The 15,028-nt window shown below is 31.2% G+C and overlaps 1 protein-coding gene across 1 annotated transcript; it reads left to right on the forward strand.

The window, feature by feature from the left end:
• The first annotated feature begins 382 nt into the window (after positions 1-382).
• Positions 383-3,438, forward strand: LOC121227900 (probable disease resistance protein At4g27220). The gene is made up of 2 exons (XM_041110832.1): positions 383-653; positions 1,159-3,438. The coding sequence occupies exon 2, from the start codon at positions 1,400-1,402 to the stop codon at positions 3,137-3,139; it is 1,740 nt and encodes a 579-aa protein (XP_040966766.1). The 5' UTR covers positions 383-653; positions 1,159-1,399; the 3' UTR covers positions 3,140-3,438.
• The last annotated feature ends 11,590 nt before the right edge of the window (positions 3,439-15,028 follow it).

A 15,028-nucleotide genomic window follows, 5' to 3' on the forward strand; every position in this document is an offset into this window, starting at 1 on the left:
AAACATAAATTATATTCATAATTTTATATTTTCTTATGACGTAAAAACTAAGTCAAGAAATAGAAGAGGTAAAATACAAAGAATACATAACTTTTCTTAATGTTGTTTTCTCTATGTTTTTTTCAAAGAATGGGTATGGGATATTTTGGTACAAATAATATAGAGAAATTTTGCAGGGTTTAAAAATAATTATCCCTCATTTTATTTATTTTTGAAATGTTTATCTATTTTTATTTAATTTTTAATTTTATAATATTCTCAAATTTTAAAAATAATTTCAAAATTTTACCAATTTATATATTGTCAGAATTAAATTGATTGAAAGTATATGAATCAGATTGTAAATCATCGATCAGCTGATAGATACAAGTGTTGAGAAAAATCAGTATAAAACACCGTAGCTGCACTGAAAATGCCAACTATAATGGCAAGCAAAGGAAAAGTAAAAAAAGATGGGATTCCTTAATACTTCTGCCTTTGTACCCACAGCATTCTTTCTTCTATCACAAAATTTCAAGCATGCTTTTCTTTTTGGTTATTTCATTTGCTTATTTCATGACATGCTTTTCAATTTCATTTGCTTCCTTCCCTTGCTTATTTCATGACATGCTTTTCTTTGCTACTGTTATAAGACTTTCCAGGCAGTAAGTCAGGTAATTTCTGCTTCCCGTTCTTTACTTAATTTGATCCTTAATCATGCAATTCAGCTCATGAGATGATTTCCTTTGCTTTTACATAACAAGAAACATGAATAGCTGTAATAAGATCTGAAGCAATGATTTCCTGTACTGATTATCAACAGTTTTAGAATTTAAGAGAGGATGATCAGCAGATATAATCTATTATAGATAGAAATTAATAGAGATAGAGCTACCCAGAAGCAATATAATGTTGAAATCAAACTGTTAACATTTTAGCTCTTAATATTCTGTCATGAACTGTTGCACACTTGAATCTAGCATTTTATATACATTGAGAGGTTAATTCTGAATGTATAATGGTGACCAGAGTTTCATCATGTTTCTGTCTGCCATTGCTTGAAAGTTGCATTCATGTTTCCTTTTCATGCTTACACTGACATATCTAAACTTCAAAAAAAAATCCAATACATTCACAGGTTTTTATTATCTGCTACTGTTATATATGATTGCTTTGCAGGGACATAGCAATGGAGTGCGTAGAGCCTGTTCTTGGCATTGCAAATTGTCTCCGAACTCCTGTGTGTAAATACTTGCAATATCACAGAAAGCTGAATGATTATGTGAGAAACTTCAAGAGGATCAGAGATGAATTGAATTGCAAAATGGAAGATATGGAGCTGCAATTGAAAGCATAGCTTCGTCCTCCCGGGAAGATACCAAAGAAGGGGGTTGAAAATTGGTTGAAAGATGTGAAAGAGATGATTAGGGAAGCACAAGTTGTTGAAAACAAAGTCAGTAACGGGAGATATCTCTGTCGTGCTTGCTACGGGAAGCTGGTTGACGAAAAGACTCGAGAAATGAAGGAATTTCTTGATAAAGCTCCTAATGCCTCTGAAGGTCTTGCCATTGATGGTCCAAGTGGTGGGTTGCGACTGGAAACATCAGAACTAGTTGGTGAGAAAGCTGTGAGAGATGAGATTTGGTTATGTTTGATGCAGGAGGAGGTGAGCAAGATTGGGGTTTGGGGGATGGGCGGTGTGGGTAAAACTACTATCATGAAGCACATCCACAATGATCTTTTGAAAGAACAAAGATTCGAAAGCGTAATCTGGGTTACTATATCAAAGGGTTTTAGTGTTATCAAGTTACAAGATGACATTGCAAGTGCATTGAACTTGAAGGAAGATTTGGCCAAAGAAGGAAACAAGGTCAGAAGAGAAGCAATCTTATCGGAAATGCTGAAGAGAGCTGGAAAACATGCTCTAATCCTAGATGATGTGTGGGATAAAGTCTCTCTAGAGGAAGTTGGGATCCCTGAGCCGAGTGGCCGCAATGGCTGCAAGTTGGTGCTGACAACCCGTTCGGAGCATGTCTGTAAGTATATGGGTTGTAAGGTGATAAAAGTGAAACCCCTTTCAGAAGAACAGGCATTGATACTATTCTTGAATAAAGTTGGACCTAACATAGTTCAAAATCCAACTATAATGCCAACTTTGAAGCTTGTTGTCAACGAATGTGCGGGTCCACCTCTTACAATTGTTGTGGTAGCTGGGACCATGAAAGGAGAAGATGACCCTCGCATTTGGAAAAATGCACTCAAGGAATTGAAAGAGAGAATAGCGAAAGTGGAAGAAGTGGAAGCTGAGGTAATCGAGCGTTTGAAATTTAGTTTTGATCACTTGAAAGATGGGAAAGTAAAATCTTGCTTCTTGTATTGTGCATTATATCCTGAAGATTTTGAAATTAATAAGGATGAACTAATTGAGTGTTGGATTGATGAGAGATCCATAGATGAAATGGATACAAGACAAGAAATGGAAGATAAAGGCCTTGCTATTTTGAAAAAGTTGGAAGATAACTGCTTGTTGGAAAATGTCTCGAGTGCAAAAGTGAAAATGCATGATGCAGTGAGAGACATGGCATTGTCGATCACAAGTATAAATCCTCGATATATGGTACAAGCAGGCTTGGAATTAGAAGAGTTACCAGAAAAGGAACAATGGAGTCCGGATATTGAGAAAGTGTCGCTAATGCTTAACTCCATATTAGAAATTCCCACAGATGTGCTGCCCACAAAATGTCAACTACTCACAACCTTGTTATTGCAGCAAAACCCTATAAAGAAGATCCCATATTCTTTCTTCACAAACATGCCTTGTCTTAGTGTTCTCAATTTGTCCGCTACGACGATCAAGAGTTTACCAAATTCCATCTCTGAACTAAAGAACCTCACAACATTGTTGCTTCGTGGCTGTACTGGATTAAGAGATCTGCCATGTCTTTCGATGCTTCAAGAATTGAAGAAGTTGGATCTTTGTTGGACTAGTATTGAGGAAGTTCCTGAAGGCATGGATATGCTAATAAAGCTAAGATACATTGATCTTGAAGTGGGCACTCTGAAAGAGATACCCGCTGGACTTTTTGTTGAAGCTGGTCACCATGCAGCAAAAGCAGTCAAGAAGCAACACATGCTGTGGAGGCATGCATGCAGCAGATGAAGTTCAATGCTGCTGTCAAATTTCAACTTATTTTGTTACTCCAAGTCACACTTTGTAATCTAGTTGAATTAGAACTAAGTTGATGATGTATTTTTGATGTAATTTTTGTTGACATTTGAGCTGATAGAACAGCTTTACCAAGTGTGCAAGCATAGTCTTTCATTTTCAATGTAATTAGTGGAGTTAAGTAGTGTTTAAGTGATGTTTACCATACTTCCATCAGAAAAATGTTTGATATTTGTATTGGCATTATGCCATTGTTTATTTTCAATGAATTTTCAGCAAGATTATTCATTCAATATACTCTCTCAAGGTCTTGCTTCATATTTTCTTCCTTTTAATCCAATATTTTCTGCTTGTTTGCTGGCCAAGTCTCGAGCCTTGTTGCTCAAGCCATTGTTGTTCAAGGCTGTTTTGCTTGTAACACCAACACTTTTACCAAAACTCGTTCACATTCAGCACTTGAGTTTTGATGTGACAAATAGACAAACAAGTCTAAAAGCAGAGGAGATGGAACCATTGAAGAAGTTGGAATGCTTTGAAGGACGTTTTGAAGACATTAATGAATTTAATAAGTTCATCTCCTCAATGCAAAAAACGTAAGAAAAATCTCACCAAGTACAATTTACAGGTGGGCATAGCTCCTCTGTTTGTGAATTCTACAGTAGATAAAAGATTAACAATTGGAGGAGTCCACAAGTGGGAAGGTGAGTTAATTATGCACCCAATTGAAACTCAAGAGTTGAATATTTTAGAGTGCGACTATTTGAGAAGCTTAGTCGATGATAATTCTTCCTTCAAAAATGCGATTGACTTGAGGTTTTGACGGATTTTGTGGTGTGAAGGGATAGAGTGTGTTGTTTCCTTGTCCTCTTTTGCCTCTTCTTCCCCTCATCCATTTCAAAGCCTCCAGGTGTTGGTTCTTCAAGATCTTCCAAAGTTGAGTGCCCTTATTATCAAAGACGAAGGATTTGGTTCAACATCAACATTGGCTCCGGCTGCCACCTTTTCCCATCTTAAGGAAATTGTTATAATCAACTGCTCAAGTATGCAGACGTTGCTTCCACATTGGTTGCTTCCAAACCTCCAAAACTTGGAAAGAATTTTTGTGACAGAATGTGATGAGTTAGTAGAACTATTGGGAGCAGCAACATCAGAAGTTGAAGAAAAAGGGAGTGATGCATTAATCAAATTCCATCTTCCCAAATTGACAGACTTGACATTGAGTAAGTTACCAAATTTGAAGAGAATCTGCAGTAAAAGTGGAGTGATGGTTTGTGATTCTCTCGAGGTTATCAATGTTGTTCCTGACTGTGATAAACTGAAGAGAATTCCTCCTTTTGTTCCCTTTATTGGCAATGGGCAGCCATTTGCATATGCTCCACCTTCTCTAATCATCAACTCAACCACAGAATGGTGGAAATCGTTGGAGTGGGATGACCATCCAAACTTTCAAAATGTCCTTCAACCCCTTTGGAAGCAGTTATGGTATCAATCATTTAACATTTTGTTTATTTTTTTATTTTATAAATCTAATTTCTCATTTTAATACAATTCAATGTATTTTTTATTTTATGGTCACCACCTCCATTGCTGCCAAAGAAGTTGAATGCAGTAGCAGGGAAAAGGTGGCGGAGATGGTGGCAATGAAACCAATGATGGAGGCTGGAAAGCAGCAAAAGCAAAAGATACTTCCAAACAAAATGATGGATGAGGTTAAGAGCATTTAGGAATTTATGCTAAAAATAAATCAATTAGTTAATTAATTAAGGTTGCATTTTCAAGTATTAAATTTTATTATGCAATCAAATTATGATAATTAATATTATTGTAAAAGAATTCTTTCTGTACTTGTATATTGTCTTCAAATTAAATAATTGAAAGACATTGCTCAAAAAATTATGGAATGGTAAAGTAACTCATGAAGGGTTCTCAAATTAAACAAGGGGTTGCATCTATATTATATATATAAAGTGGTTGATTAAGTTGATATTACGAGTCAATTCAATATTAATTTAGTTATAAAATTATTAAAATATTCTCATTTCAAAGATTAATTAATATTATTATAATGATATTTTCATATTTTCATACTTTTATATAATCTTCAACTTAAACAACTCAAAAATATTATTCAAAATTGAACACAAAATCAAACAAATTCATATGAAAAATCCTTACCAATCCACTAATCATCATTTGTTTTTAATATAAAATATTTTTATTCACGCACATCATGAGTGTAATAAAATCTAGTGTATATTAACTTTATTTTAATAAAAAAAAGGCATAATGCCAAAAATAGTCGCTAACGTTTGGTTGTTTGGTCACTTTTATTCTTTATGTTTTTTGTAGAGCACTTCGACACTTAACATTTTTTTTGGGTCAAATTGGTGTGTTTTTAACGGAGATACTGACGTGGCCGTTAGTTAACTAATGGTCAACATTAACTATTGACATGATGGTCCAAATGTATTTAATTGCTAATATGACACTATTTTATCGTATATGTCACGTCAATAAATAATTTTAAAATTATTAAAATTAATCTTTTAAATATCAAAAAATTATTAAAATAGATCATTACTAAGTCTCTCTTTTCTTAATTGGTAAGTGTCTCTCTTCAAATCCTTTTATTTTTTTATTGAATCCATTGCATATCATTTGCAAACTTGTTTGTTGACCTTTTCTTTTTCCAATTTTTTTCTTGATTTAAATGTAAGATTCTTTTGTCGCGTTTGAGAGTTTATAAAAATTCTAGGGTTTTCCTAAATCTAACTTTCTCGACACCATGTACACGTATAAATTTCTTTCGTGAAGATTATTTATCATGTTTTTGTGTTTCAACTCTTGAGGTTGAGCTATTTTTTTTTTCAAAAATAAATATTTACTTTCTTTTGCATTTATTTCTAAATATCACCATAAATTGTTTAGGGTTGTCGAATTTGAGAATTTTGGGTTTTGGGTGGTATAATTTAGAGATTTTGGGTAAAGGTTTTGATTTTGGGAATTTTTGTTTAGGGTTTCCAATTTTGGGAATTTCTCACACCGCCCGCCTCATCACCTTCAAAGCCAACAAATCCACATCTAGGCTCATGCGAAAAGTGGCCAGAACCCATCGTTTGAAACCTCGGGTCACTTCCATCATGGCGAATTGCATCGAACTGATCCACGACTCTATCAAAGACCTCAAAAAATCTATATGTAAATTTTTTCATATCAGATGCTCCAACTTTGTGCTTATTATGAGTGATCTTCAAACCTAGGTTAGTGCTGCTCTGACGGATGAAGATACTTGCATGGATGGATTCTCAAGCAGGGCTATGAATGGGTACGCAAAGATGATGGTGAGGAAACGAATTATTAAGATCACACATTTGACGAGCAATGTTTTGGCTCTCGTCAATAACTATGCTTCATCTCAGATCCTTCATTGATTTTCTTGAGAAAATTTTGATGGCAAGGAAAGCATTGTGTTTCATGGTTTTATGTTCAATATAGGATTTTATGGTTTTCGAATAGGGCATAAGTTTTTGAGGTATTCTCAACTCTATATTTGTGATTCTTGATTTTTGCAATTGTAATTATGTTAGTGTATGTTTATGTTTTTTTTTCTAATAATTTTTTAATAATTTTAAAATTATTTGTTGACGTGTGGCATATAAAATAAAATAATGTCATGTTTACATTTAAATTTATTTAGACCGTTATGCCAGAAGTTAATGTTGACAGTTAGTTAACTAACAGCTACATTTATATCTCCGTTAAAAACAAAGTACTAAAAAAACATAAAATGTCAAAGTGATTTGACAATTTTTTTTATTTCTGTTTAATGTTTCACAATTTTTTCAACCTGAAATTAAAATTAATATACTCCTTCATTTCATGTATTTTTTTGTTTTTCAATTTTGAAATATTAAATTATTTAAATTAATATATAATCTTCACTTTTTTTTGTGTGTTTTTCAATTGAAATTAATATAATTTTCATGTAATTTTATTTTTTCTTTTCAAGTTTTGTTTCTCAGTTTTTCTTTATACAAACATTCAGATACAAACTTCTAAATAAAAATTAAATATAATTTACCAAATCCTAAAAGGAGTTATTAACTCTCTTTATAATTTTACTTAAATTTCAAATACAAATCTCTATATATAATATTATTTTATTTCATTTTTTATTTATAGACACCAATTTCAAAATCAAGAGAGGATTAATTCACGTAAAGATATTATACACTACAAAAGATAAATAAGATATTATAAAATGATATGATTAAAATTTAAATAATATACAAAGAGTAGCAAAATAAATTGAAAACATTTGATATTATCTAATTCAACTATAATAGAAGGATTATATATTTTGAAATGGTGATTTGAGAGACAACTAATCAATCCTACTATATTTTCTTTTATAAACAATTTGTGACCAAAGATCCATCAAAGATGACTCACATTTGTTTTCCAAAGATATGATATATATATATATATTCCTATCAAGCAAGTTGACAGCTAAAGGGTGAAATTTTGACTTTGCTAAATTCTCTAGCATCAAATAGGCAAGATATGTTGCAAACAAGATATAAACCAATATCAACATGATGATTCCAAAATTCAAAAGACACTAAACCTCTACTTTTGTATGGTAGAGAAAATATGGTGTACAAATTTACAGTTATGGAATGTGTTAGATGCATTGAAGATAATTCAGTGTTAGAATCAAAGAAATTTATAGTTGTTTTTGTTAATTGTAAAATTGTGCATAAATTGGAAAAAATGTTAGATTGCCATTGCAAGAATTTCTTTAAAGTTAATAATTTGAGAGATAATTTTAAGGAGGAATTGGAAGGCATTGCTATAAGGAGAATCTCAAGAAAATAATTTTGTTTTGAGTTTGAAGTGAAATGAATGAAAGAAATGTCGCTTAAATAAATACGGGATTGGATATTAAGCTGTTTTGAATAGTTGGAGCCAAGGACACATGGACCATATGAAATTCAAGTCTACCAAAGTAATGCTAATCAGATTCCTCTTTGGAAATGACAATTTTTCAAAACATTATTCACCTAGCATCGGTGAAAGAATCAATCATGAAATATTAAAATTATACTAAAATGACTATAAAGATTTTTTTCCCCTATAAATAAACATTTTCTTATTCTTCCTTAAAAATTAACACGATTTTATCTTAATATACATGTATATATATTTACTTCTAACAATAGCCTTCTAAAATATTTATTTTAAAAAATAATTTATATAATACATATAACAATTAATTATAAAATTAATTATAAACTTATTTTGATATGATGTCAGAATCAAATATTATAATGGTCCTTTACTTCATTCAACACTAACTTTTATTGTATAATTTTTTTTAAAATAAACTTTAAATTTTATAATAAAAAGCATACATAGGCTTCAGATTTAAAGTTAAAAATATGGGATAATAGTTGACTATAGACCCATCCATGGGCCCTCCTCGACCGGAGTCGGGTCTAATATAGATAAAGTTTTTTATAGTTTGTGTCAGTCTAACTCAAATTTAATTTAAAAATAAAAAAAAATTATTTTTAAAATTTAAATTTAATTATAAAAGTAAGTTTTTTTTGAACATTGAAATGAGCTTTTTAGGTAGGTCGAGTTGGGTCGAAAACGGGCTTGGACTTGAAAAGTTTTAAATTATTTTTAAGAGAATAATAATATCAAGGAGTCTAATAACTAAAATTTTATTTTTTGAAATCTTCTAATAACATAAAAAAAATTTTAAACTAAAGTTTTTAAAAGAATTTAGGGTAAACTACACCATTAGTGACTCAAAAAAGGGTCAATTTTCATTTTGGTCACTTAACTAAAATAAGATACAATTTGGTCACTAATGTTTTAAAAAAAAAATTTGGTCACCCGACTGTTAAGTGGCGTTTACTTTAGCTGGTATAATAACAATTTTTGTCACGTCCCAAAAACCAGGTTAGTAGAAATTGGGTTAGTGAAACCAAGAGTGGTCACGTCCTATTTTTGAGTTAAGATTGTGAAAATTATGTTAAGTAAATTGATTTGGTTTAGTGGTTAAGTGCTCTGGATATGTGTTTAAGGTCTTTGTGTTCAAATCATTTTCTTTAAATTTTCATTTTTTTTTGTCCTAACTTCCATCTTGAACATCTAGCTTATATATTATTTTTGCTCAATTAATGATAAGAATGAGCTTGCTAGTTTAGTGGTAAGGCTTTAATTTACTTAGAGGTCTTGTGTTTGAATCCTATATGTGTAAAGTGGAATTATTTTTGTTTTTAACGCATCGAAACGATACCAGGTGTGTACCCGTGTGGTAGGCCGTGTGTGAGGACACAGTCGTGTGATCGACGAAGGCATGGACGTGTGGGCCACACGGGCTAGATCAAGTTGGGCGTGTGGGCCACACGGGAGTGTAGGCCCACACGGGCATGACACACGGGTGTGTCGATTATTGGGCTAGGTCGTGTGGGCCACACGGGTAAAGCCAATCTGGACGTGTGGGCCCATCATACTAAGATTTTCCTTAGGGTCGCACGGGTCATCCTAATTAACTGTGGGCTTACCGTAGGGTTGGTAAACGTTATCTAACCCTAAAACCAAGTGATATGTTAGAATGAGATATGATTATGAGCATGCCTATGATTGTATATCTGTTATCTATTTACAAGAGCATGTTAAGTATGATATATCTCTTACTTCTATATGTATGTTATGTTATCTGATATTGGGGATGGGATGATGTTTATTGGAGGAAGTGTTTTGAAAGGTATTTGTGCCTATTATCAGGCAGCATGGCTGCATTATATCTGTTATGTGCCACATCGGTACAGTATGGTTTGTAGGGCTAGGTGGGTGTTTTAAACCCTACATAGTGTGTAGGGATGGACGAAGATGGTGTGTAGATGATGGGGGTAGGACTCTGATTTCTGATTCTAATATGCATATCTGTATCTGTATCTGTAATGGGCTTAAGCCCGAATCTGTATCTGTCTGATTCTGATTTTCTGTTGTGTGCATGCTTAATTCTGTGGGGTTACACACTGAGTTTACGTAAACTTACTCCTTTCTGTTTAATATGTATAGGTAATCCACAGTCTTAGGCGGATCGGTACTGCGAAGCCTCTCAGTGACCACATGTTTGAACTGAACTTAGCTACGATTTAATTTCTATAATCTGGTTTATGCTGGTTTTTATGTAACTCGGACTTTACGAACTGTTTTCATTTTTATTTTGGATTTGACTGCCATTTTAATGATTTTATAACTGCAAAACACGATATAACTCGGTGTTCACCAAAACAAAGGTTTTCTAAAATCTTGAACGGTTTCCTAAAAACAACGATTTTCCTAAGCTTCCGCTAAAATGATACGTTTTAAGACAAGTCAACTAATAGAATGTATGATTTAAATTAAATAAAATCAATTAAAGGTTTTTATCGAGTTAGCTACGTTTTCAAAATCCTTTCCATGTGGCATCGCCAGATTCGTCCATAATGTCTAGGCTGGGTTTGGGGTGTTATATGGACTGTCTGATTTTTTTGGGGGTTGTAAATCTTTTTCCGAATTTTGCTTTGCTTAGTTGGATTTAGTAAGTATTATTAAAACTACAAGATTTTGTGTTTTACAAATTAGGTCATGGTTTTCAAATTTTAGTACTCTAAAATTTCCATTGCAAAATAAAGTAATCACTTAAGTGTTTTTTTATAACAAAATAAATAGTTTTAATGATTGTTTTCTTAAAAATTGAAAAATGATTCGCTAGAATTAATATTGCCAAAACACACAACTTCAAATTTATTTTTTGGGTTTTTAAACAAGTTAATGTAATTCCTCTAGATTCGACCATAACGTATAAACCAGGTTTGTGGTGTTACAATTTTTGTCCTCAATTTTTATATTTTTTTTATGAATTTGACCTTGATTTTATATAAAAATTATAAAAAAATAAAATCATTTATAAAATAGAAAAATGTATATAAAATTCTAGAAAAATAAAATCTTGAATATGCTCTTGAAGAACTAAAATGCATGAGAAATTAAAAAAAGTATCATTCAATAGAAGCTAATAACAAATCAGAAACAAAACGAAATAAAAAAGTTCAGTTTCATGCTCTTGAATAACATCTAGGGCTGATATTACAGAGACTTGTAAAATCAACCCAGATGTCATTTTTTTGTCAAAAGATCTCAAAATATACCACAAATTTTTTTTTTCAAACTCAGTTCAAATTTTAATTACATTTAAATTATTTTTCAAAACTCAAATTGTAAAAACAAAATGTGTTTCTTCTTCCATGGTCGAGTTGGGCCTGGACAAGGTTTTTATGTCTCGAGTTGTTCCAACTCGAATTCAATTTAAATGATAAAAAAAATATTTTTAAAATTTAAATTTAATTAAGAATATGAAAATATTTTTTAATATTTTATTATTTTTTGAACTCTCAAATGGACTTTTTTGGATTGACTCAGCTGGGTTAAAAATGGGTTAGGCTTAAAAAATTATAGATTATTTTTAGGACTATATCAAGGACTCTAATAATTACAATTTTTTTAAAAGGTTTTAATAACACTAGAAATCTTATCACACGCATATGCGTGTGAAAATCACATATTTAGAGCACATGTTTGTGTTTAAAAAGAACATACAATAAATATGAAAAGTATGATTCGGAACTGATTAATAATAACACATGAAATATGTATGATATTAAAATAAAAATTAGATTAAATTGAGAGTGAAACAAAATTTAAACACAAAAACACATCAGATTAAGAATACTAAATGAATGCAAATGTTTATCATTGTTTTGTCTTTAATCCTGAGTTGGCGTCATGTTCATTTGTGATGCTAAATTAATAAAATTATTTACATACACAATTATATAAAAATTTAGAACACAAATATACTTATTAAAGTTTCAACTGAAAACCTTAAAATTTTTTAGTTATAATGTAAATGAAAAAGCTTTATATGCATGGTGTCCCCTAGTTCAACTATCATTATGGGTAAATTTTTATTGATTTATAAAAAAAATATAAAAAGATGAAAACACCATCATAAACATATATCTTACTTTGCAAATAAAATAGTATTTTTGGTGATGTTCTTATTGAGTTGGGACTCTGTAACACCCCAAACCCGGCCTAGACGTTATGGCCGAATCTGACGATGTCACATGAGAGTGTTTTTAACCAAACCGTATCGATTCGTAAACCGTTCCATTTGTTATCTTTTACTTAGTCGGAAAACGTGTAATACTAGAATTGTTTTGAAAACGTTTCTTTATTGCGGAAGCTTTTGAAACCCATCTATTGTTATTATTTTAAGAATCCATTTCCATCTTGAAAAGAACACACATAGTTAATTTAAGAAAACCATAATCTGATGTTGCAGTTTATAATCCATATTCACAGTTCAAAACCCAAATTAAAACCAGAAGTCCAAGTCTAATATTACATAAAAATCCCCTCAAAAAAATAAAGTAAAACGAAAATAGAAAGTTCATAACCAGAACGTATGTAGTCGTGGTCACCATCAAGTCTTCCACTGCATCGATCCTACTTGTAATACCCCATACCCGTACCTGAGACCGGGATAGGATACGAGGCATTACCGAAATTTTCAGAATAATTTCAATTAATTTATATTATTTAGTATTCATGTTTCATGTTTCATGTAACATCCTTTTCATATATTCAATTCAAAATATCATATAAAATACGATACAATACTTAAATTGTTATATTTACATGCTCATTTAGGGTATCCGAACCTACCTGACTAAATTGCAGAAATACCAAGATTTAGGGGCATATTGGTAATTTACCATTTTTCCAAATTTCACCCAATCTTAAATTGATAATTTCATTCAATTTATTAATTTAGATAATAAAACAATTTATTCCCTTCAATTTAGTCATTTTTGACATTTTTACAAAATTACCCCCTAAAGTTTTACTTTTATTCAATTTAGTCCGTGAGTCTAAAACATACAAATTAGCCATGCTAGCTGAATATTCATACATATTTTCCTCCTCCTCCTCTCCATTCCACATCCTTAATTTATATAACATGCAACAAATAACATTATCAATAATTTCACTATTTACTTATGTATATTCAAAACTGTCCATTTGCGTCATAGTCACTAAATTATTTATATATTAAGCTACAGAACTCGAAATTAAGATCCGAAAATTTTCCTTGAAACTAGACTTACTTATCTTATTACCATAAAATTTTCAAAATTTTTGGTTTAGCCAATAAGTACAGTTTATTCTTTAAAGTTTCCCATGTTCTGCTGTCTGACAGTTCCGACCCTTCTTCACTAAGAATTAATTATCTCATCGTACGAGATTCAGATGATGTTCCCGCTTATTTTTATTGAAAATATACTCTTTAAGGATTTTAAACATATAAATTTAATCCCTTAATTATTTTTCTCCAATTTTTGATGATTTTCCAAAGTCAGAACAGGGGAACCCGAAATCATTCTAACCTTGTCTCACAAAATTCATTATAACTCATAATTTACAAATCCATTACTTACACCGTTTCTTCTATGAAAAACTAAACTCAATAAGCTTTAATTTAATATTCTATTCATCTTCTAATTCGATTTCTGAAATTTATGGTGATTTTTCAAAGTTAGTCTACTGCTGCTGTCCAATATTGTTTTAGTTCAAGATGTTTATTACCATTTTTCCTCTAAATTTCACAGGTCATACAATTCAGTTCTTGCTCAATTAGCCCATCTATTAAGCTAATTTTTCTCAATTAACATTTTATTCCATCATTCTAAACTATTACACAACCTTTGAAAATAAGAATTTTAACACTAAACCTTAATTCACAACTTTTTCACAATTAGGTCCTAAAATCAATTTCTATTGAAATTACTTGATAAAATCATCAAACAACAAAATCAAAGCTTCAAATTTATTTTATTTCATCATAAACAGCTAACACTTATCAATGATAGCTTTTAATTTTGTTCATAAAATCAAAAACTAATGAATTAAACACTTGGACCTAATTGTAAAAGTCACAAAAACATAAAAATCTCAAAGAAAAGGGCAAGAATTGAACTCACATATGTCAAAGTATGAAAAACCAGCAGCTTTCAGACCTCCCATGGCGTTTTTGCTGAAGAAAAATGATGATATCTCTAGATTTTTCAAATTTGTCTTGTTTTATATGTTTAATTTGCAAAATTTCCCATTTTGCCCTTGTTTCTCCTTGTCTTTTTTGCTGATTTTCTTGCCCAACCGTCCAGCCCATACAATTTGGGTCCAATTTCCTTTTAAATCCCTCCTTTTTAATCACTTAAACTATTTAATCACAATTTAATAAATTTCGCACTATTTTCAATTTAGTTCTTTTTAATTAATTGACTAACCAAACGTTAAAATTTTCTAACGAAACTTTAATACTAACTTAATAACACTCCATAAATATTTATAAAAATATTTATGGCTCGGTTTATAAATCCGAGGTCTCGATACCTCGTTTTCAACCAAATTTACCTGATTAATTCTTTTAAAATCGCAAAATTCACTAATTAAAAATAATTCTTTTAAGTTCGCGCTTGGCCTATAATTATTATTTGTTAAAATTTCTAAACTTACTCATCGGATTTAGTGATCTCGAATCACTGTTTCCGACACCACTGAAAAATTTGGCTGTTACACGACTACTATTGGGGATTACCTGAACAGATAAATAAATAAATGGGTGAGTTTTCACAACTCAGTGTGTACATCCCCACAGTCGAGCATACATACAAACAGATAACAGATTACAGTCATAATTCGGGCCTGAGCCCTTACAGAATCGGTGGGCCAGTGGCCCACTCAGAAACAGAATCA

This window comes from Gossypium hirsutum, chromosome A04, assembly GCF_007990345.1.
Source record: "Gossypium hirsutum isolate 1008001.06 chromosome A04, Gossypium_hirsutum_v2.1, whole genome shotgun sequence".
Taxonomy (NCBI): domain Eukaryota; kingdom Viridiplantae; phylum Streptophyta; class Magnoliopsida; order Malvales; family Malvaceae; genus Gossypium; species Gossypium hirsutum.